The following is a 24,662-nucleotide window of genomic DNA, read 5'->3' as shown; positions in this document are numbered from 1 at the left end:
GAAAAAAAAGGAAGACGACCTCCGTTAGAACATTCAAGGAAGGCTTCCCATAGGAAACAGTGGCAGAACCAAAGGCGTAGGCGTGAACAGTTAATTTCCTCTTGGGAGAGTATTTAAGGACGCTCAGATGTACAATCACGGCCGCCTAGCACACAGATCCTAGGTTATGTGGCTGCTGACGGTTAGCAGCAAACCTAATTGCCCGTATTCCTGGTGCTTCTTCCAGCTCTTCTCCGCTCTGAAACTCACATTTCTCTCAAAGTTTTGGACCTCAGCGGCAGAGATTCAGCTCAGTGATAGAGAACTTGCCTAGCTTATGCAAGGTGCTGGATTAGGTCCCCCGCTCAATAAACAACCCCCCACCCCACCCCCGGGCGCACACACACACCACCACAGGCTTGTACTAGAGTGCTCTCTACTTGTGAGCCAACATTTCCTCTTGTTACCCTTCTATCTTTCTAAAGAGACACTGTGACCATAGAAACTTCCAAAAAGAAAGCATTTAATGGGGGGGGAGAGAGGGCTTTCTCACAGTTTCACAGGGTGAGTCCATAACCTTAACGGCAGGCAGGGAGCATGGCGGCAGGCTGGCAGACATGGTGCTGGAGTTAAACGCCTACATTACGTCCACAAGCCAGAGGCAGGAGGAGAGTGACTGAGCCAGCAAGGAAATCCCCCTCCAGGGACACACCTTCCCTAACAGTCACACCTCCTAATCCTTACCAAAGGGGACCCAGCATTCAAACATATGAGCCCATGGGAGCCATTCTTATTCAAATCACAACAACCACGCAACGCACATATGCTCATACACAAACACACACACACACATACACACACACCATGTACGAACTCCCATAAACTCGTTCCCTCACTTAGGATGGGGCATATAAAAATGAGTTCTGAAGATTCTAAAATACTTATCTAAAGAGTTATGCCCACGCCCATGCAAGGTTTGCCCAGTGTGACTCTTGCAGAAAAATAAAACGACCCACACTCTAAAGAAGATAGAGATTGCTCCTCTCATTTCATTGGCCTTCTATTGGACATATTGATTTTTCTCTATACTCTTATCAATTTGGGCGGCAAAGGAAAGATTAAATGTCCAGACGTTTGCCTGCAAGCAGCAAATTTTGCTCTCTGAGGACTCATCTCATGTTCATTCATCTACTGGAAGCAACTTAGGTCTTTGCCTTTGGTGAGAAGTGCAGAAGCACACAGCAGAGACGGGGGCGTGGAAGGACACGTTCACAGGCCTTTGTGTTATAGAAAAGGGAACACTGAATACAGCATCTGCCAAATGCAGCCTGGATAGTAGTTCCATTTCATTTGTTCGTCTATCTCTAACAGTTTCCCCCAAACAGTGAGCTCTCATTTCTCAAATGACAATGTCCCCAACTTCTCAATGAATGATAAAACAGATACCGCACTAAGAATTGTGGGATTTTTTTTTTTTGTGATATTAGAACAAATGTGATTTTTATCTTGTTTTCTTTTCTTCCCCAATTTTGGTTCACCACATAGGGTTTTCTTCTTTGTTAATATTTTGTGGAGCGAAATAAAATCATTTCAGGAGGTAACCTGCTGACAGCTCAGATTGGTTCTTTCACCTTGGCAAAAAAAAGATAATGGATGGAAAAATAATGAGGAGAATTCATTATTTTGCTAAGGCTTGGGTTTTTCAAATCAAGCTGCTCAGGAGCTGGACAAAGCTTTGAAACCCAAAATAAGATCAGAATTATTTTATTCCGCCAGAGCCCATGAGATAGATGAATCAGTTCTCCACAAACCATGACATCTTCTCACTTCAGTTTGGATGGAATCCAAGTGTCATCTCAATAGCACCTATGAGTCCTCTGTGTACAGGACCTGTGGGTCCTCTGTGTACTTGGGTCATGGCGTTAGCACCGGGTGGGAGTGTGGCTTTGTTAATCTCCTCAGCATGGCCTTCACACAAGCTCTGCTGGATTCCCCTCTGTGGCTTCCTGGTCATCTTCACTTATCAACAGCCTCATTTGCAAGGATTAAGTCCAGCCAGGACACAACTGCCACTTCTCATCTGATGCAGAGGTAGATCTCTTCTCTCAGGCTCTTCCACAGAGCAGCAGCAAGAAGTTTGTGTTATCTCTTCACTTTTCTCTTCTTCAGCTTTTCCCCAGTCCCTAAAACACTCTGGCTTCTTTGGGGTTGGGGAGGTCTAGTACAGTTCAGAAGGGCTATTTCGCATCCAAGTTATAACAAAGTCCCACCAACGTTCCTGTACATTTTTTTTTCCATCTTTGCTGTTTAAAAAGACTGGAGTCTGGCTCTACTCAAGATCCACTCTAACCCGTGAATTAAGTGTTTCTGAATATAGCTATCAGACGTGCAACATGGGGAAAGTGGGTGGGTTGATCTGCTGTCTTTGAGTGCTGTCTGCTCACCATGGCAGCAGCCCAGCAGCGCTTTCATCTGGAACATGCTCCTTCAGCCCAAGTTGTACCAGGAAACAGCTTGTCTGGGAAGCCAGCAAGACCAAAGCAGACAGAGCAACTAGAGCCAAAAATGTGGCCAAAGGAGGATGAATCCTAGCTGAGTCTGAGGCTGCCGTTGGCACCATGGTCAAGCTGTGGGCAATCCTTAGGGAAATTCTGGGTGGCCAGGCTGTTTGAAGATACATGCTCAGAAACTGCCCTCTGAGTGTTCTTTCCTAATCCATGGGGATGACATTAAGGAACCACTGAGGTAACCTGTAACTACTACAGAACGCTGCTAGAAGGAAGGAAGGAGGCTCTCTTCAGAAACAAGTGCACAGAGGGCTCTCGGGCGTTACTCAGGTGGCCTAAGTTTCAGCTGGTATTGCCAAGGACTACTATCTTTCTACTGAATTTGACAGTTGTTTTACCTTGCGGAAACTTCGGGCTTTTAAGTATAAGTAAGCATTGGGTAGTGATAGATTGACTTCCTTCCTGTCCAGGCATGGCAAAGCAACTGATTCTTAAACTTATGGGGAACCCATTTTCTCTATTTATATACTTTCTTTTCTTTCTTTCTTTCTTTGTTGTTAAATTGGTTTCTCTGGTTGGTTGTTTTGTTTTGAGAAAGCACCTCTTATTGTGTGCCATATAGCTTAGATTGGCTTCAAATTTGTGATCTTCCTGCCTAGGCCTCCACAGGATGAACCACATGCCTGGCCTAAAGTTTTAACTCTGGGCCTGTAGGCTCTGTAATGATTTGGTTGATTATAAGAGCCTGTTTACCTAGAATGTTTACTTAGATATGAACCCACTATAGGTTCATATCTAGGTAGGTTCATATCTGTAGTAGGTCTTGGGGACAAATTAAATAATAATGATTAGGCGCACAACAGATTTTATATGAAAGAGGTTTCTTAGATGGAGATGAAGAGAAAGAAGGAAGAACAAGACATGAGGGGGAAAAGAGAAAGGGGTGCCCCGACAGAGAAAGGGGAGTGGGCCAAGAGGGCAACAGGCAAGAGAGAAGAGGGCAAGAGAGGGACCACGTGTCTGGTTGTTCCCTTTAAGGGGCAAGGTAACCATGCCTTCTAGGTGTGGCCCACCTGGCCATCGACACATGATGACATCATAGGCAACTCAGAATCATGTTTCTAAATACTTACAGTAGGTTCATATCTAATGGAGTTTCCTTGTACCCAAATCCTAATGATCGGATAAAAATCACCGCTCCCTAGGTGACTAGATACTCAGCCACACTGAACCACATAGGAGGATGAGCTGGGTAGGAAAACTCCCATAATGCCAGGTGCTAGCATGTTTTGCTAAGAACACTAAGCTATCCTATGGACAGAGGTACAATGACCACCCCTCCCTCGCAGTAGTTACCCAGCTGCCCCTCCTCAGAGCAGATTTCCCAAGAGGTGCTCTCAGCCAGGGTTTTGCCACTACCCCAACCTGACCTTCTGGAGCAGATACCTGAACAATGGTTTCTGAATCATCCCCATTAAATCAGATGTCAAACTCCTGGTGATATTCCCCCCCACCCCCAGTAAGAAAGCTCCTGTTACTCAGCTTGTCAATGAATCATACCCAAATGTGTCAACAAAGCAATGCTGGAGAGGAAAGGCGGACAACCATTTATGGTCTATCTGGGCTGATGGTTCCACGGGAGACTTGGCATCAGCAATCTTGGTAGCATCCATGGCAATGTGGCTGACTCACTTTGGGCAGGTCACACTCCATTTTCCAGATGCTGGTTAGGCCAGACATGTGACTGTGGTTGGCTTGCCTCAGCACGGTGAGCATGAAGTGTTGAAGAGGTACTTAGGCTGCTCATACAGGGAGGAAAACAGTATTCACACAACAGGTTGAGTCCTTTACCATTTGATGTCTGTCAACTGTAAAGAAGATGTGTTTATAATGGGGCTGTGGTAAGCAATTTCTCTAGTGCTGCACAGTAATAGCACAATCCTGGAGGCAGAAAAGGTTGTTTCAAGTGGATCTGTCAAGGACTTTCTAGGCTCTTTGGAGATGGATCATCTCATCTTCGACAGAATGATTTCTCTCCTTGTGGCAGTGTCAGTTTGTGTTCCACGAGAGACAGGCATGAAGCTGGAACTGGGGAAAGGCCTGTGAAGAACTGAGGTGGAAATTGTCAGTGGAGCTCATTAGTAGAGTAGGTGCATGAAGCTAGGAGCCATGGCGTTTTTAAGGTTCCATGACAGTGCTCTAACTTTAGTTATTTTAAAAGCAAAATGAACACCAAAACCCCAGAATAATAGCAAGTCCAGCCCATATGACTTCATCTTTATACCAACGCAGTCATGTACTAGAAATTTTCATAGTGTGTGAACCAAGAGCACCCAGTAGCCCCAGAAGCCATACTGTGTCCCTGAGTGAAAAATACCTTCAACATAAGATGCAGATCCTGAGAAAGAGGACAGGACAGGCCTCCGGCAGAATAGCCCAGCTGTCCTGTTCCTGGTTGCTGCTCCACTGTCTAGGAGCAGCGTGGAGTGAAGTGTTCTTTGTCGTGAATCCACAGGTGGGTCAGCAGAGACAAGCAAGCCAGTTTCCATGCCTGCAGCAAGTTCTCTTGCAGGACTCTAACCCACCTCTGTGCTCCCGCAGCAGGGTATGAAGAGACAAAATCTTATAGCTCTCCCCCTGGAGGTACCCCCTCGTGAAGGAGTGCTGCCTCACTCTTATGAATATAACAAGAGGCAACAAGGATGTTAGCTCTGTTTTTTATGCTCCCGTGAATTCTTAGTAAATAGAGTCTTGTTAGCATGGAGTCATTTACAGTCACATGCATTCTCCATTATTAGGGTGCTCCAGGCTGCCTGGGATTGCGTTAGATGGAGGGGAATCTGACCGTAAGATAAGAGGTGGTCTTCTTTACCTATCGGAAGTTCTTTGTGTTTACCTTGCAGATATGTTTATTTGGTGCACACAATATCTTAAAAATCATAGTAAGGAGTAGTGGAGTCATTATTGTGTGTTAATTCATGCTGCCCCTAAAGTTATACACTGAAGTCCTAAATCCTTATACTTCAGAGTGTGGCCTTATTTGGAAATAAAGTGAATTACTCTTCTCATCATCATGTGACAAAGGCAACTGAAAGAAAGAAGGCTTTACTTTGGCTTAGAAATGAAGAGATACAGTCCTGAGTGGTGGGGAAGCTATCAGAGTTAATACCGTTGTCAATTTGACACACCTGGGAACAGGGAACTTCAGTTAAGAAACTCTCTACTGGATTGGCCTGTGGCTGTGTATGTGAGGCGTTTTCTTGCTCATTAGCTGGTGTGAGGGGAGGAGCAGTGCTATCTAGGCAGATAGGTCTGGGCTGTATAAGACAGATAGCTGAGCAAGCCAGTAAGCTTCATTCCTCCTTTAGCCTTGGCTTTAGTTCCTGCCTTGAGTTTCTGCCCTGACCTCCTTCAGTGATGGACTATGACCATGGACTTGTAAGATGAAAAAAATCCTTTCTGCCCCAAGTTACTTTGCAAGAAAAGCAAACTAGGACAGAAGCCATAACAGCCAATGGCTCCGTGTTGCTGGGAGCATGGGGCTAGGACATCTTACCTCCTAACATACTGATAGAACAGTAAAGAGAAGGTAGACCACAGGCAGGGATAGGTTATAAACCTGCCAGACACCATATCCTAAAGCACCCGTAACCTCTCCAGAAAGTGCCACTATTGGTCCACCAACTGTACAGACACATAAGTCCATGGGAGACACTTTCCAGTCTGAGCATAATATGGAGTCTTGTACGTGCAACTAATAAGATGCAGGGTTAAGTGGACTGCTCACCCAGTCTGAAGCATGTCCTTGAGAAAAGGGAAGGTTGAACTTAGGGAAGAGCACAATTGGGAGAATGATGTGTAAAAATAAAGACTGAGAGCTACAAGCCAAGGAGCGCTGGAGACGGTCAGCTGACGATGGAATTTATCTTTCTTTCACATCCCCTCAAGGCAACCAACTCTGTTGACATTTTGATTTCAGACTCAGAGCCTCCAGCACTGTGAGGCAATAAATTCCCGCTACTTAAATCACCTCAAATGTTGTATTTTGTTGTCAGCAAACTAATATATGGAACATCACTTAAAAATTGGTAGATTTGACCACACAAACCTGGATTTTGCACGTTTGTGAGGGAAGACCGTAGCACTGGGGTGGAGGCCCAGGCATTAGATGGGAATAGAGGCTGCTGACCCTGGGGCACTGGGAGGCTGAAGAACACAGGCCCGTTCGAGAGGCAGCCATCTCACCACCTGTGTGAGACTACGGGCCCTGTGCTATAAGGTTTTTTGATGTTTTCTGTAGAACCATGGATTCCATCGCCTGTTGCTGGGGAAATACAACTTCAAATACTAGCAACTAATTCATTAGCTTAGATTTCTCCTTGATCCAACCCATTTCACTTAATCTGCCTGGCTCTTTAACAGCCAAGCCTGTGATATCTCTTTATTCACACTTGGATGCCTTGCAAAGATGATAAGAGAAATTATATTGAAGTAAAGGAGATTATTCAAATTGCCGTGAGGAGAAAGCAAGCTTTGATCTGTCCATCTTTCCTCTGCCTTGGTGGGGTGACCACTTTGCCAGGAATACCCTCATGTTCTGGATGACCACACACTAAGGGCCTTCCACATAGGAGGAGAAAACAAAGTGAATGCCCTGTGTGTTATTGTGTATGTTGTACTGGTCCTGCTATTTTTGCTGCTTTCTCACCAAATAAAAGAAATTCTTATTAGCCAGTCACTATATCCTAAAAACAAAAATTCTGAACTTAGAAAAAGAAAAAAACATTCTCTTCAAGCCATGGTGACTAGATCTTCTCCATCACAGCATAAATAAATTTATACAAAGCTGCTAATAGTGAAAATAACTACCCCTTATAGAAATCAGATCAAGCATAGTTCTAGATTCATAAATGGCATTACTATTTTCTTATAATTATGCCAAGCAATTATAATATGTTAGGCACACAATAAGTACTTTATATAAATAATCTCATTTCATACTCATATCATCCCTGTGAGGAAAGTACAAAATTGCCTGTATCTGTGGATTCAACCAACAGTGAACAACAAACAAAAAAAAAATCAGAAAAGTGACTATGTATGTTACACATTTACTGAAAAGTGACTATGTATGTTACACATTTACTGACTTGGTATTATCCACTAAACAGTAGGAATAATTACTTACATTGTATTAGAATTTTAAGTTATTTACAAGCAGTTTTTGTTTGGCTGGTTGGTTGGTTGCTTTTTTGAGACAGGGTTTCTCTGAGTAGCCTTAGCTGTCCTGGACTCACTTTGTAGAGCAGGCTGGCCTCAAACCCACAGAGTTCCTCCTGCCTCTGACTCCCTGAGTGCTGGGATTACAGGCATGCACTGCTGACCCGGATAAGTGGTTTAAAGTATATAAAAATGGCTGAGGATGTAGCTCAGAGGCAGAACACCTGTTGAACACCTACAAAGCTAAGGGCTTGATCCCTAACAGTGAAAAGATTAATAAGTGAACGAACAAACCAAGTATAGTGAAGCAGGCCTGTAATTCCAGTCTTCAGGAGTCTGAGGCAAGAGGATTGGGTATTAGAAGCCATCTTGGGCTGCATAGCTAGGCTCAGTCTATGAACAGATAAGTAATAAATAAGTTTGAAAAAGCATATAAGATGCACATAGGTTACATAGAAACACTAGTCCGTTTTGAAGTAAGGACTTGAACATTCACACAGTTTAATATGCCCAGGGACTCCTGGATCTAATCTCATCACATAGCAAAGAGAGACCGTATTCTTATTCCAGAGATCAGGAAATTGAAACCCAGACAAATTCAGGAACCTGCTCAAGTCCCAGCACTTTTCCAAGGAAGTAGAATTCAAAGTCATTTCTCTCTGATGGTAAATCAAAGCTCTCCCTATTCTCCATATTGTTTCTGTTTAGCTCTTTGGTGGAGGTTAGTGGCTCTGGGTCTGCCAGGTGCTGTTTATCACCAGGGCCTGTTGACAATGGCATCACAAGCTCAGACTCCCAAACCCTAGCCCCGTCTTCGAGCACTCTTAGCATCGTTCAAAGGCCCAGTAGGCATTTGATGTAAGTTGTGAAAGTTTGTCCAGGTGGGCCTCTCCAGGCCTTTTAAATAGAAGAAAGACAGTATAGCCTTGGTGTCTTTTAACTAGAAAAAAAAAAAAAAGGCTTGGGAACGGATTGCATTTGATATAGTGGTGTATTCATCTGTGAAAATTCAAACACTTTAAAGACGACACATCTTTCCTGTGGGGATAATTTACTTCAGTCAAAAGTAAAGGCAGATGTAAACTGCTTCTTATTTGGCATTTGCAGTGTGCGGTAAACCCAGGTGTCTATCTCCCAGATATGACACTTACACACCCACGATCAGACTCTCCCCTCACCCCTTCCAATGGATTATATTGAAGTGTGTCCCAGAATGGCACAGGTTCACCTGCAACTTACCTGCCTGTCTTACCCAATGTTCTGTTCGTGTGATTTCCAGGCCACTACATGTACGTGGACTCTGTTTACGTCAAGCACTTCCAGGAAGTGGCTCAGCTCATCTCCCCAGTGACCACAGCTCCCATGTCTGGATGTCTCTCATTCTATTACCAGCTTCAGCAGGGGAATGACAATGTCTTCTCTCTCTACACTCGGGACATGGCTGGCCTGTACGAGGAGATCTGGAAAGTGGACAGTCCAGGCAATGCCGCCTGGAACCTTGCAGAAGTGGAGTTCAGTGCTCCTTACCCCATGGAGGTAGGTGAGCCTTGACCTGGTCTCACGCAGCAGAGAGGCTACATACACACAGGCATGGAGGTCACGCCGCTGGACTTTCTTACCTACCTCAGTCATGATTTTGAAGATAGGTACACGTTGACTTTATTTTTTATTCTTAATTTAGTAAAAGCCATTGTACCTACTTGTGGTGCACACCTTTAATCCCAGCACTTACGAGGCAGAGGCAGGTGGATCTCTGTGAGATCAAGGCCAGCCTGGTCTACAGAGCAAGTTCCAGAACAGCTAGGGCCACACAGAGAAAATAAAACGAAACAAAGTACCAGTTTATGTAATAAAATATGATGTTTTGATTCACGTACACCATGTGTGGCAATCAAGTCATGATAGCTAGCATATGCGTCTCCTCAAAGGTTTTATTATTTGTTGGTAGCGGCAGCACTTAAAATCCTTTCGCTTGGGTAATGCGAAATGTATGATCTATCATTATTAATTATAGTTGGCCTACTGTGCAATAAGAACGAACTGTACACTTTTAGCCTAATCGGAACTTTGTATCCACAGACCAATGTCTCCTTTTCCCTTCTACTCCTGATGTAACTGCCACTTCTGTAACCTTTTAGAGGGAGGGAGCTGGAAAGATAGCGCTGGCCCCTGGGTAGGCCAGGCTAGGGCAGCTGATCTCTTGGGGCTAGAGCTGCAGGCATTTTTGCCAGAGTACCTGGCTTGCTGTGTGTGTGCTAGGATCCAAACTCTAGTCGGCCTGATTGTCCAGCCAGCACTCTTAGCTCCTGGGGCATCTTTCCAGCCCTTTAATCTTTTCCTTCCCTCTCTTTTCCTTTCTCATTACCCTTACTTCTCTAACTTCCCCTGTCTTTCCTCCCCACCTCTTTTATTATCTTCATTTTCTACCAGCAGTGTTTTCTCTGAGGACAAGTGAGGAAGCCAGTTCCACTAGCAGAATTTCCTGGCGCATGTCCCTCTGACCTTGTGCAATGCCCATGGAGAGTTTCCGAGTATGACTCCTTCCTGAACCTCCACTCAAGGGTCCTCGTCATCTAGGTTCCTTTGGCTTTTCCCAGATAGAAACCTGGGTAGGCAAAGAGAAACTATCTGGGCACTGGTTTTGGGCAGGGTTAGTTTCCCTCTAGTTTGTGCAGCAGGAACAGGCAGCAGAAGGCAGATGGAGCAGCAGCAGGAAGTACCCTACTGTGTTCCAGGTCTTGTTCAAACCTCTAGAACCCAGACCCTGAGCCCTATAAATGTTGTCCTTGCCTGGGGTCCTAGAAAATCACATATTCAGCCATTTATACCAGATAGTGTTGTTGCTGAGAGGCAGCATCTGAGAGCCTTGGCTTCAAAGACTTGAGAGGTCTCTGAAACTCTTCAGTGACCAAGTCCTGCATGTTCTGTTTTGTGGCCCCCTGTGACATTGTGCCCCTCTTCGGTCTCTCCTTTCTGCCCTCTCTTGCCATTTCTCTGCTTTTGCGGCCCTCTTCTTGCTGCCAGCCACTCCTGAGCTGCTTCGATGGGCTTCTCCAGCTGTCAGGAGCCAGCTTCCTTCCCGCTTTGCAGCTCAGCCTCCTTCCTGCTCAGTAGCTACTGCTGCTCCTGCTATCGCCAGCACTCTGCTGTCTGCTGCCTCTTCATGTTACTCACTCAGTAAAAGAAAAGGTGACGGGAAAGAAGGTTTTTATTGGGTCTTCAACAGCAAGGGAGGTCTCACAGCACAAAGTCTCCAGACCAATTCTCTAAGTGAGCCTGAGCAGCCTGCTTCCAGCTGGACAAACCAATCGCAACCTTGTCTCTTGGCACCAACCACAGCCACGGAGGCTGAGGTTTAAATCCATCACAGCCTTGCCTCTTTAGCACCACTCACAGAATCCCCTCTGTAAGGCCGCCGAAGCAGGTACCTAGGTGCACCTAGGTAGAAATGACTGTAAGGTCATCCAGAGTTCGCTGAGCTCTGCAAAAGCAAGAAGTCCGGTATGAACTGTCCAAGGGCTCTGGATGAAGCCGCATCTTCCAAAAGCCAGGGCAATCTTCTGTGATCACTGCGTAGTTTACTCCAGGCGTTCCAGCCCTCTGGTGCTGGCACAAGCATAGTCTGGCTGGTTGTTAAATTGATAGTCCTTTGGCTCAAAGAATCCAGGCAGCAAGAGAACGGTCCCATAGCTGCTAATTGGAGGGTTGGGTTGCTGTGCCCAGCATCTTTGCTTAGTTACAGGAAAATGATCATCAGAAAGAGCGCTTATAATACAAACCTAAAGAGTATTTCTGAGAACTAACACTGGTTCTTTAGCAATGTTTTAACAGAGCTTACCACCACCTGCCCAGTGCCCCAGGGAAGATGGGTTCCCTTTATTTGTTTCATTAAGATCAATTTTGAAGGTTTCACTTAATTGAGGGAACTATCTTTCTAGGGGAAAAAAAAATCTTCCTTTTCTGGAACAAAAATAATGTTATAAAATCAGAGGTAAACTTATCAATAGAGCTTTAATTTGAAACAAATCTTGGTGTTCTTATGTTTCATCTCTTCACAGTTATATACATGATAAATATCCAAGGCAAAAAAATCAGAAATTCAAAGAAACAAAGTTAAACATCTTCACAATGAAAAACTGTGACAATTGACATTGTAGTGTTTATTGCTATAGGTCTTTCTTTAAGCACATAGCTGAATCCATAGCTGTAGGGTGTGTATCTTTCAGAACTTCCAAGCACTGTCAGTGCTTACTGCCCACTAAAGTACACCCATAAAATCATGCCCATATTCATAGAGGACAGGGAGAAAACAAAAAAACATCCAAGAAGTCTGACATCTTTTTTTCTAGGTCACATAGCTCTCTGGTAGATGCCAGAGGGCTTAGGAGACTTCCTAGACTAGAATCTAATGCTCTGCTCTAGACTAGAATCTAATGCTTCAGTCTGTCTGAGGCCCCCACCAGGCTGCAAGGATCTAGGGCTACAGCAACGTGGCTGCTCGGCATGTAAGATCACTGTAAGCATTTGCAGCTCGCTATAAGTAGAGTATTAAATGCCACGAGTTATTAATACCTTCCACCTTTCCCTTTGTACTTTCTGCAGTGTCTTCCCTGGTTCCCTTTAAAGAACAGAAGTGGCTTGTTCCCCTGGCTGCTTTTCAGTGGCGCCATCTGCTAGCCTGCTGCAGAACTGGAGCAGGCTGGCTTGCTCTCCATTTCCAATGCCCTGTGTCTGCTGCTGGTGTGCCTGACACTCCTCTACCTCCTTCATGCCCCTCTCAGATCCCTCACCCCAAACAGCCTCCAGAGAGAGAGAGCACAGTGCCTTTGTAGCATGCGTGCTATTTCCTGTCACACAGCCTGGCAGGTCTTTGATTTGCTCTTTCAGACGAGTGGAAATTTTTCTGTGACTTTGGGTTACAAGAAGGGAAAAAAAAATGCTGGTCCAGAACATTTTCCCTCCACTAAAGTCAAATGAGTCACATGTTAATGCACATCTGGGCAGGCAAGTGTATACACATAGACACATGTGTGGTGTTTTCTTTACCAACTTCTTTTGTCCAACATAAACTCTTCAGACAACATTTGCATGCATGAAGCATTGCTGATTTTTTTTTTAAATCAGCACTTGAAAAGTCATAATGCTGAATACTGCTAATCCTTAGCATTCATTTTTGGAGCCACATGTGTGTAATTTTGCTCCACTAATCTGAGTCTGTTATTTCGGGTGTTTGCCTTTACTAATTGCCAGGGAAAGGAACTGGCACTGGAGAAATCTGTGAACTCCACGTCGCCACATTCTCAAGTGCATTTCAGAAGGAAAATAAACATGGGAAACTTCTTCTGAACAGAGACCCCTGGCATATGGGTGGTGATTGGCAGATCGTGTCAGAAAGAGCTTCTAAATCTCTCTGCCCAATACAAGCAAGGTCTTTTCCCATCCTCTATCAGTCCCAGTGTCACTGGTCTGTGTCAGGGGTGGAGGGCATGCACACATCAAAAATTTCCCTTTTATAAAGACTATAAGAACATCACTCATTTGGAATAGACATCTGCCCTTCTGCAGTACAACCTCATCTTAATTACATTTGTAAAACCTTTACTCTCCAGTAGGGCAACAAACTGAGATCCTAGGGAGTAGGGTGCTGGGTAGCAGCTGCCTCCTTTAGTGAGCTTTGCCTTCGCCACTTTCAAGACTCTGAATCCCAGTAAGGCAACTTTATATATATTTATGCCTTCCTGGTCCTGGCATGCATTTATTTCAAGCCATGATCCATAATGTGTCTTAGCTATCAACTCACACAGCATAGACTGCACACCTGTTTTTCTTACACAACTCAGAGCTGAGCCGATCATACCCTATGGCTCATTGTCACAGACAGAAAGTTCAAGGTTAGTGGGTGGGAGATGTGAAAGTAAAGGAGTTGATATCACTAATACATGGTCTTCAAGAATCCATTGGAACATAGCAGGAAAGGCCTGGTCAAAGTGCTCCTCTCTGACTACTGTGTCTTTGCCCAGCCCCCCATCTGGAGTACCATATGAGGCCAGGGGCACAGACAGGTTAGCTTCCTATAGATAATTGAAGAAACTAATTTATCTTCTGCACTGACTTTTTTTCTATAGATGAAGCCTGTGCATGATTCTAATGAATTCTGAAATTGGTCAGAAATGTCTTAGGCATGCTAGCTGATGCTCAAGGAGTAGGGGCTAGAGCACCCAGTACATACAAGCTTCAGATGTCTTGGTCCACTATGAGATGCTATAACAAAATACCATGACCTCAATGACTTATCAACATCAGAAATTTATCTCTCACAGTCAGGAAACTGAAAAACCCAAGATCAAGGCACTGGCAGATCCATCGTGGCAAGGGTTCTTTTCCAAGTGCACAGATGGCCTCTTCCATTGTGTCTCCGCATGGAGAAAAGCTCCTTGGGACTCTTGCCACTAACCTCATGTATGAAAGCTCCACCCTCATGAGCCAATCACCTCCTCAAAGGATCCACCTCCTAACACCACTGAATTGAGGATTAGACCTCAGTCGGCAACATTTCAGTAGGCAAAGCTCCTCAGAACGTAGGAATTTCATTTTCCCTGAAAGAAGCACTAGGGTAGAATAGGGTGATGACCGAACACTTACATTTTGGAAAATGATTGTATGAGTCCTTGTAACTCGGCCTCAGTTGGTTTGATTGAGGTGTCATTTTCAATCATGTAAGAGCGAGAGTGTATGTAAATATATGCTAACCTGCCATTTCCCTTCCCAGGTTATTTTTGAAGTTGCTTTCAATGGTCCCAAAGGAGGCTATGTTGCCCTAGATGATATTTCTTTCTCTCCTGTTCACTGCCAAAATCAGACAGGTGAGTTCTGCTTATTCTCCCTCATTTAGAATGTGCCTGCCTTTCAGATACCCAGAGTTGGCACTTTTTTAAAATTGTCTTTAATTTCCTCACCTTTGGTCTTACCTTGCCTTTAAAAGGTCATCAACTGAATAATCAGTTTTGCTGGGCTAGTACTCTCTTTCATCCCTCATATAGTGAATTTAATTTTTTGATACTGTACACAAATTTTCATGAGGTGCTTTTGTCTCTCCCCCCTATTAGGAAAAAAACTTAGATATTAATTTATGTAAATTCATTTATTTCCTTAAAGAATACCTTGAGTCCATATATGATCAGTTGGATAGATTATGGGAAAAAAACCCACAACCTACTGATTATGGATAGAATTATAAAATCTCGAATTTTTAAGTCTCCAAAATTCATAATGTCTGTGTCTCCACAGAAAAAAGTGATCCTTACCTAACATTGTGCTTTATGAGTGCAGTTTGAGGCTCAGTGAGTTGATCAGAAGTCACAGCAGTAACACATGCATTCTTCCCCCCGTACATATTACTGTCACCCAGACCCCATAGTTTACATTAAAGGTCACCGTTGGTATTGAATGTTCTATGGGTGTGGACAAATTTATAACGACATGTGGCCATCATTAAAGTGTAACACATTCTCACTCTTTTTCCTCCCACTGATCTTTGCCCTGTCTCCCTAGTTTTGCCTTTTCTATTACGCCCTGTGGTTGTGGGTCATACAATCTGCAGCCTTCTCCTACTGGCTTCCTTTGCTCATTAGTGTACATTCATTAAGTCCCTTCATGGATCCGTAGATAATTTCTTTTTAGCACTGGATAATATTTCATTGTCTTAATGTACCACAGCTCATGTGCCTATTCATCAGCTGAAGACCGTCATGGCTGATTCTCCATTTTGGCTGCTGTGACTAGAGCTGCTATAAACTTTTGAATTTTAGCACTATCTCTTCCCCCTCTCACACACCTAATAAAGGAGTTAAGATTCTCTTGCAGCCCCCTAGGGATGCTGCTCTGAGTTTCATTCCTAATGAGTCATTTCACTGACCTGATGATCTCTTTGTGCCAGGCATTTAGGAGTGCCACACCATTTCCTGAGCTAAACAACTGGCTGTACATTTTGAATTTTTCATCTGTTTTTTATTACCAGGTAGAGGGAGGTTGGCTAAGAAGTGAGATGGTGGGGTTTCCTCTGGTCTCCATTATCCACAGGAGAATGCTGAAGAAATATTGAAGGATCCTTGTGGATATGACATTCACAGGCTTTGACATACCCTGATTCTGATAGAAATGGACAGAGCAGCATATGGGTGAATCACCAGGCCTAGAGCACTGCAGTTCTCATTTCTTTTTCCACTATCAGGCTCAGACATGTGACCTGAAATGCCAGCATGTTCCAGTTATATGGGGACAGTTTCTTTTTCTGTAATGCACTGTTAGTCATTATCAAAAGGGGAAAAAAAAGGGAGAGAAAGAGAGAGAGAGAAATTTTGAAACACCTTTTGTAGCATTTCCGACTCAGATAAAATTTGCCAGAATGCATGAATACGGTGAAGAACCCTCACAGACTCTTCTCTCAGATCTATAAACTGATAGCATTAGACAGGACCAGCATTTGCCTTATCAGGCCTGGAAGAACACTGTACTTCCTTTATCTATTGAGGTGTTTCAATGTTTATCTGCAGTGTAACTATGGAATAATTAGGGAGTTTAGGAAATTTATTACTGATACAATGTTATCAGTTCACAAAGTAACTGTTATATATGTGTGTGTGTGTGTGTGTGTGTGTGTGTGTGTGTGTGTGTGTGTGTTTTGGGTCAAAACTAAATCTTGGGCTCCTTGTAGCATTTGGTTGAATGATTCAATTGACCACTTAGTCTGGCTGAGTTTTTCCACCCACATGAGTACTTTCTTAGTTTAAAACTTAACTGAGAGCATAGTCTTGTCCTAAACAGCCTTGTGTCACCAGCTGGCTGTTCTCAGATTGAAAGTTTATCTAGAAATGATTTTCCAGCTATACAAAACAACACCCTCTATCACTCTGTCCCTAAAATGTCCCAATCGTGTCTCTCACCATTGAGACTATGCTCATACTGAGCATCCCAAACTTCTGTGGTCACTCACAGCCCCTCTGAGCCCAAAGGGAAACCTAAGCAATGAGGTTTCCAAGTCCTGTGTTAATAGGACCAACTGTCATGATCCACTCCATCCAGGCAATCCGGGACAAAGTGATAACTGCGGGCCATGATAAAGGATAACAGAAGTCAGCAAAACCCAAACAGCAGCAGCCCCTGCAAGTCCTGTTCTGACTTCTAAGTTGTGCGGTTTTGGCCCAGGGCTGCTTTTCCCCAAGGGCAGCAGTTGCTACTGCTAATGCCAATCATAGACCCTCTGCTGCAGAGCGAGTCAACCAAGGGGATTTGTCTCTGGAAAATACTATTTCTAAATTGCATCTTAGAACTTATGAGTCTCTTAAGATCCTCCCCTTTTTCTTTCTTTTAAACGTTGTAGGAGTAGGCTTGAAAGGTTTGAGTAAATGCTCACAGCCTTTACATTCTCAAAGGAAATCCCCTTTTGAAACCTAGCACGTGTTTATTTTTGTAGATAATGTGATCAGAGCTCCTTCCTGCCCTCCTTTTAGGGAGAAAAAGAACAATTTCCCTGTCATGTCAAAACACTGTTTTGATGATAACCTGTCAGCCTGCCACTTGGATAAAAATATTTTGCTGTGTGTTTCTCCCTCAGTCTCCTAGGCACAAATGTAACTGTTTCTGTCATCTGTTTGATGGAGTCCTCTGAGAGTCCCAAGCTGGCTGTAACTCTGGTTCTCATTTGCCCAGGGCTTCCTTTCAGTGCTGTGGAAACAAGCTGTGATTTTGAGGAAGACCTCTGCAACTTTTATCAAGACAAAGAGGGGCCAGGCTGGACCAGAGTGAGAGTGAAACCGAACATGTATCGGGTGGGAGACCACACGACAGGAACAGGTGAGCCCAAGGTTTATCGGGCCACACTTCCTGGGTTTGCTTTCACATACCACTTGCTGTTCTATTCCATTTCTGCAAAGGCAATGGGGAAAAAGAAAGATAAGAAGAGATGGAGAACAAAGGAGTACTGGTGACATTTGGCCATTTGTAAAAGTTACAATTCAAGACGCTGTGCTACTCAAAGTACTTGCCAATTCATTCAGTAAATAAGTCTTTGGAGACTGTTTTCCTCTTCATTTTAGATAAAATACTTTTCAAAAATCCACTGTATTTAATTTTCATAAAATCTACAAAGGAACCCATAGAGACAAAAGGCAGATTGGTGGTCATGGGAGCTGCTGTGGGAGGGGTGGAGACTGGCTGTGTAATGGCTATGGAGCTCACTTTGGAGATGATACGAATGTTAGGGAACTAGAGAATGGTGATGGTTCCTCTTGCTTTAAAAGTTAACAACCTAAAAACATAGTGAATGAACTAAACACCACCAGAGAGGTACCACTATTGCCATTGTTTAAAATGGGAAGTTTTATGTTATGTAGTTTCCCACAATAAGGAACATTATGGTGAGAAAAAGGCTGTTGGAAAATGCTGAGTGGATACTTGGTGGGCATTCCTGACCCGGAACCCGGCGTCGGAATGCTCCTTGAGTATTGAAACTACTTTAATGGTATCCTCAGGAATCCCACTTAAGGGGACACAGGGCAGCCAGGGGGCTAAGGTCTTGTTTATTTGTCCACATCCTGGGTGCTGTGATGAATTTGCCATGATGGGGAAGAAGCTAAAGGTCTGGATGTGCTCATATACATTGGCCCCAAGACAGCCTTGGAAAAGGGCCTTGCAATTTTGTGCCTATAATTTTACACCCTTTTCTTACAGATAGCCTAAATTGTGAAAAAACAAGTCTTACAACGCCTTTTCTAAACTTTGGGAAATTAACTCAGAGAAGATAAAATGGTGATATGAGCCTCACTTTCCCGGCTGAGATCCATCTCAATGAGCAAACGAAGCACTAGATAAACATATACACAAATGAACAGGACTTCAAGCATAGCAAAGGTGTCTGGGAGGAAACCATGTCCCTTTATCCCTTAGTTTCTGGAGCTGACACTGAAGATCAAGCAGACATGAATCACGTTAGCAAGAGAAAATTGTAACCTTCTAATAACATATTTTTATGTGCATATGGGTGCCTTCACAGGGACAAGGAAGACTAGAAAGATACATAGGCCTGAGAACTTACCATTTTTAACAAAAAAAGATAAAGTTGTGGAAAGTAGCAAGACAAAGAAAGGGAGGTGTAGTGAATTGTGAGAAAATGACTAGGAAACCTATGGAGGAAACTAATAAAAGACAAGAGTTTTTATTTTATGTACTGGGCTTGTACAGATCCATTTTGGCATAGTCTCAGCCTCTATTACACTGACTTCCTGAACAGGATGTGTGCCTTGCTCACAGGAAGTTTTGTGGCCTGCTTCAGATAGAAAATGAGAGGATGAAGAGCCCTTCCTGACACTACTGTTCCCTACTGTCCTTCAGCTCAACGTAATCAATATGCCAGAATGGCATACTGGGGTGATATGTTCTGATGACCTTTGGTGCTCTGAGAGAGAATAGAAGAAGAAACCGAATTTTGGCTGGGGATTTGGGAGTAATGTCTTCAAGGGAAGCTGCAGAGGAAAAATATCTGTGAGGTCTTTCAGTGTGGAGGAAGCTGACCACACTAACTGGTAGGAGAGGCAGTGGAGCAGAAATGGGGAGTAAGGAAGATGGAGAGGCCAATGGATAACAGGTTTGGCAGACCAGAGTAAGCATGGGGGGGTATTAAAATGGCAGTAAAAAGCTACTGAAAGGGTTTGAGCAGAGAAGGATGATATTTAGGTCATAAAAAGGTCTGGCTGTGGCGTGGCCACCCGTATATGTCCATTGACACACAAAGTGCCGTGGCCTGGGCCTTAAATAACAGCCATTTTTTATCCCATTGGTAAGGCTGGAAGTCTGGATTCCAGGGACTGGTGGGACTCGGCTTCCTGGCTTTCAGGTAGCGTCACTGTGTCCACACATGCCCCACCTGTGTATGGGAGAGGACAAGCCCCCAGTCTCTTCTTACAAGCACGAGTTATTAAGAATACGTAAGGAAAGCTGAACTGCAGAGCAAACACTGAAGTGCCATGAGGAGAATTACGGAGAACCGGATCAGAAAAGGGAAAAACCGTTCTGTTCTGCCTCCCCTCACATACATGGATCAATTTTAAGTTGACCGTGTGGTAGTAGGCTTGACAGTTAAGAGGATCGTTGCTGCTAGAAATTCCCTCCTGTTAAGAAACAAGGAAATTGAACACAGCTTCAGCACCTGGAAGGGCCCAACTGGTCAGAAATATGATTTTTTTTCAGGGGCTGGTTTAATATGTGGTCAGGAGAACAGTGTGTTCTGCCCAGACACAGAAATCTCAAACAGGCCACCACAGATACAGCAGGGGAAATGAGCTCTTCAGTCACTGACTGTGACTCAGCATGAGACATAAAGCCTGGGTAGCTGGCTGACCCAGACAGCCAGGAGTCCCAAGCTCATCCATTCATTTTTGTATTAAAAAAAAAAAAGAAAAACAAACAAAAAAACACCATAATCCCTAATTAATGTTATGAATCTGAGTCTGTGTGCTATAAGAGCTATACTGCTTTATGGCATTTACTTGACTTTCTAAGAGGTTTCATTTGTAATCAAGGTCTAAAAACATTTTATAGATTTTTTTTTTAAAAACCACAAACATTAGAAATGGTCTTTTTTTTCCTTTTTTATTTTATTTTATTTTATTTTATTTTATTTTTTGAGAGAGGGCAAATTACTTTATTCCAAGAATGAGTGCCCTATGTAGTTATCTAATACAAAGCAGTCAACCCTGAAACAATATACACATATAGAACAAAAACAGATTTAGGTTATATTTACATATCTGTGTATTTGTATATACATGCAACAATAATAATCAAAGGAAAAGAATCAATCAGTTTGAAAGGAGGTGGAGGATATATGGGAAGGTCAGATAGAAGGAACATTGGGAGGGCTGGAAAGAGGAAAGGGAAGGCAAAAGTGATGTAATTACATTTTAACCATATATTAAAGTACAAATGTTTAAAGAATAATGTTTTACAGTTTTGAAAGCCAAGTTTTGTCTTTTTTGTAAATTATATAAAAAATGCTTGCATGACATTTTTGTTTTTTTTTAATAGTATTCTAGCAGGAAACATGTTTTTATGTTTATTCAAAGAAGATGTCTTTCATCATTATCATGGACTCTTATGCAAGAGACATTTATTATTGAGGGAAGCCCAAGAACAATTCACCAATTTGGTGTCTTGAACGGGCCAAGTACTAAGGCTCCTAAAGGGGGAAACGCCTTACTGTGTCCCGTCATAGTGCCCCAGAGAAGGCCCACTTGGAGTCTTCTTTTTTTATAATAATTTTTATTTTTTATATTAATCACAGGTTATTTACTTTGTATCCCAGCCATAGCCACCTCCCTAATTCCCTCCGCATCCCTACCTCCCTCCCTCCCTCCCTCATCTCCTCCTTGCCCCTTTCCAAGTCCATTGATAGAGGAGGACCTCCTACCCTTCCATCTGACCATAGCTTATCAGGTCTCTTCAGGCCTGGCTGCAATGTCCTCCTCTGTGGCCTAGCAAGGCTCCTGCTCCCTTGGGGGGGGGGGGTTTAGAAGAGCTAGCCATTGAGTTCATGTCAAAAATAGTCCCTGTTCCCCTTACTAGAGAACACACTTGGATACTGAGCTACCATGGGCCATATCCAAGCATGGGTTCTAGGTTATGTCCATACATGGTCCTTGGTTGGAGAAACAGTCTCATGAAAGACCCCTGTGCCCTGATATATTTGGTCCTTGTGGATCTCCTGTCCTCTCCAGGTCTTACTAACTCCCCCTTCTTTCATATGATTCCCTGCACTCTGCCGAAGGTTTGGTTATGAGTCTCAGCATATGCTTTGAGTAGATACATTTCATTTTTTTAAAGATTTATTTATTATTTATACAACATTCTGCCTGTATACCAAATCTTACTATAGATGGTTATGAGCCACCATGTGGTTGCTGGGAATTGAACTCAGGACCTTTGGAAGAACAATGGGTGTTGTTAACCTCTGAGCCATCTCTCCAGCCCCTTAACATCTGCTTTGATACACTGCTAGATAGAGTCTTTCAGAGGCCCTCTGTGATAGGCACCTGTCCTGTTAATTTTTTCTCCTACATCCAATGTCCATCCCATTTGCCTTTCTAAGTGAGGATTGATCATCTTACTCTGGGTCCTCTTTCTTGTTTATCTTCTTTAGGTGTATAGATTTCAGTATATTTATCCTATCTTATAGGTCTATATAAATGAGTATATACCATGTGTGTCTTTCTGCTTTTGGGATACCTCACTCAGGATGATCATTTCTAGGTCCCACCATTTGCCTGCAAATTTCATTATTTCCTTGTTTTTAATTGCTGAGTAGTATTCCATTGTGCAAAAGTACCAAAATTTCTGTATCCGTTCCTCAATTGAGGGACATCTGGGTTGTTTCCAGGTTCTGGCTACTACAAATAAAGCTGCTACAAACATGGTTGAGCAAATGTCCTTGTTGTGTACTTGAGCATCTTTTGGATATATGCTGAGAAGTGGTATAGCTGGATCTTGAGGAACCACTATTCCTAATTGTCTGAGAAAGCACCAGATTGATTTCCAAAGTGGTTGTACCAGTTTGTATTCCCACCAGCAGTAGAAAAGGGTTCCAATTTCTCCACAACCTCTCCAGCATGTGTTGTCACTTGAGTTTTTCATCTTGGCCATTCTGATGGGTGTAAGGTGAAATCTCAGGGTCATTTTGATTTGCATCTCCCTGATGGCTAACAATGTTGAGCATTTCTTTAAGTGTTTCTCTGCCATTCTACAATCCTCTACAGAGAGTTGTCTGTTTAACTCCATACCCCATTTTTTAATTGGCTTACTTGATTTGTTGCTTTTTTAACTTCTTGAGTTCTTTATATATACTGGATATTAGCCGTCTGTCAGATGTAGGGTTGGTGAAGATCCTTTCCCAGTCTGTTTTGATGACTGTGTCTTTTGCTTTACAGAAGCTTTTCAGTTTCATGAGGTCCCATTTATTGATTGTTGCTTTTAGAGCCTGTGCTGTTGGTGTTCTGTTCAGGAAGTTGTCTCCTGTGCCAATGAGTTCTAGGGTCTTCCCCACTTTTTCTTCTAACCTATTTAATGTGTCTGGTTTTATGTTGAAGTCTTTGATTCACTTGGACTTTAGTTTTGTGCAGGATGATAAATATGGATCTATTTTCATTTTTCTGCATATAGACATCCAGCACCATTTATTGAAGATGCTGTCTTTTTTCCATTGCAAGTATTTGGCTTCTTTATTAAAAGTCAAGTTTCCATAGGTGTGTGGGTTTATTTCTGGGTCTTCTGGTTCTATTGATTTGCTGTATATTTCCTTTGTTGTGGTATCTATCAAGAAAATCATCCATTTTTTTTAGATTTTCCAATTTTATGGAGTACAGGTTTTTGAAGTAAGACCTAATGATTCTTTGGATCTCCTCAGTATCTATTGTTATGTCCCCCTTTTCATCTCTGATTTTGTTAATTTGGATACCATCTCTGCCTTTAGGTTAGTTTGACTGAGGGTTTGTCTATCTTGTTGAGTTTTTCAAAGAACCAGCTTTAGGCTTTATTGATTCTTTGTGTTGTTTCTCTTTGTGTCTAACTTATTGATTTCATCCCTGAGTTTTATAGAAAGTTTCTTTTACAGTTTAAAGCCTACGGAAGTAGTTTCTGCTGGAAAACCCCACTGCTTTAGCCAGTTTCCACCTGACCATCTGTGTGAGCTCATTCTGCATGGCTCTTGTACTCAGTGGTTCTTAAGCTTCCAAATGCTGTGACTCTTTAATGCAGTCCCTCATGCTGTGGTGCCTTCCAACCATAAAATCGTTTCATTGCTACTTCATAAGTGTACTTTTGCTGCTGTTTGAATTGTAATATAAACATCTAATATGCAGGATATCTGAGATGTGACTCCCAAAGGGGTTGCGACCTACAGGCTGAGAAGAGCGGCACTAAATGGTTTGTTTTCTTCACAGGGCACTACCTGCTGGCCAACACTAAGTTTACATCCCAACCTGGCTACATTGGAAGGCTTTACGGTCCCTCTCTACCAGGAAGCATGCAGTACTGTGTGCGTTTTCATTATGCCATCTTTGGATTTTGGAAAATGAGTGACACCCTAGCAGTTTATCTCTTTGAGGAAAACCACGTGGTTCAAGAGAAGATCTGGTCTGTGCTGGAGTCCCCGAGGGGTGTTTGGATGCAAGCGGAAATCAGTTTTAAGAAGCCCATGCCCACAAAGGTACAGGAGAACCTCCACTACCTGTGTCCATTTTTAGTTGCTAGATGGTCAGTGATTTCTGTTTAGTTACTGTCCAGTGATGATGCTGTCATTCAGATTAATACCTGTGTTCCACTCATATAACCTGTCCCAGACAGGGACATGTTAAGTCTGCAATTCCTTTGCATTTTCTGAATTATACCCTCCTAAGAAATCTCTCTCTCTCTCTCTCTCTTTCTCTCCCTCCCTCTTTCCTTTCCTCTTCCTTCCTCTTTCCTCTCTCTTCTCTCTCTCTATCCCTCCAATACACACACACACACACACACACACACAGAGAGAGAGAGAGAGAGAGAGAGAGAGAGACAATACTGAAATTAAAAAGATGAGATCATTCTGTCTAGGTCTTCACTGTGGCTTTAAGGTCAACACTAAAGGCCTTAGCAAAGCAAGGAATAAAGACAGGCTGCTCACTAGAAATATGAAACCAGCTGACCCCACTCAGAGACAGTACAAGGAGCCATCAACAGGTGATTTTGATAGCAATGAAAATACAAAATAGCCCTATAAATCAAGAAGAATACAAAGGAATGGCAGTAACCTCCAGGCTTAACAACTCATAAACGCAAGGAAGTTTCACAGATGCAATAAATTCTGTGAACTATACGGTATGAAACTGTTGTAGGAAAATCCATTTTGTTTCACCCTTGTCAGCCAACTAACAAATT

At 43.1% G+C, this 24,662-nt stretch overlaps 1 protein-coding gene across 1 annotated transcript in view; it reads left to right on the top strand.

Moving 5' to 3' along the window:
- The window catches only part of Mamdc2 (MAM domain containing 2), a 153,332-nt gene that overhangs the window by 74,758 nt on the left and 53,912 nt on the right, over nt 1–24,662 (top strand). Inside the window, exons 6-9 of the mRNA XM_060387614.1 lie at nt 8,986–9,242; nt 14,476–14,569; nt 17,415–17,558; nt 23,693–23,958. Coding sequence (XP_060243597.1) covers nt 8,986–9,242; nt 14,476–14,569; nt 17,415–17,558; nt 23,693–23,958 — 761 coding nt within the window. The remainder of the gene's footprint in view (nt 1–8,985; nt 9,243–14,475; nt 14,570–17,414; nt 17,559–23,692; nt 23,959–24,662) is intronic.

Source organism: Meriones unguiculatus, chromosome 1 (genome assembly GCF_030254825.1).
Source record: "Meriones unguiculatus strain TT.TT164.6M chromosome 1, Bangor_MerUng_6.1, whole genome shotgun sequence".
Taxonomy (NCBI): Eukaryota; Metazoa; Chordata; class Mammalia; order Rodentia; family Muridae; genus Meriones; species Meriones unguiculatus.
The sequence above is the reverse complement of the archived record's forward strand: the minus strand, read 5'-3'. Positions and strand labels throughout refer to the sequence as shown.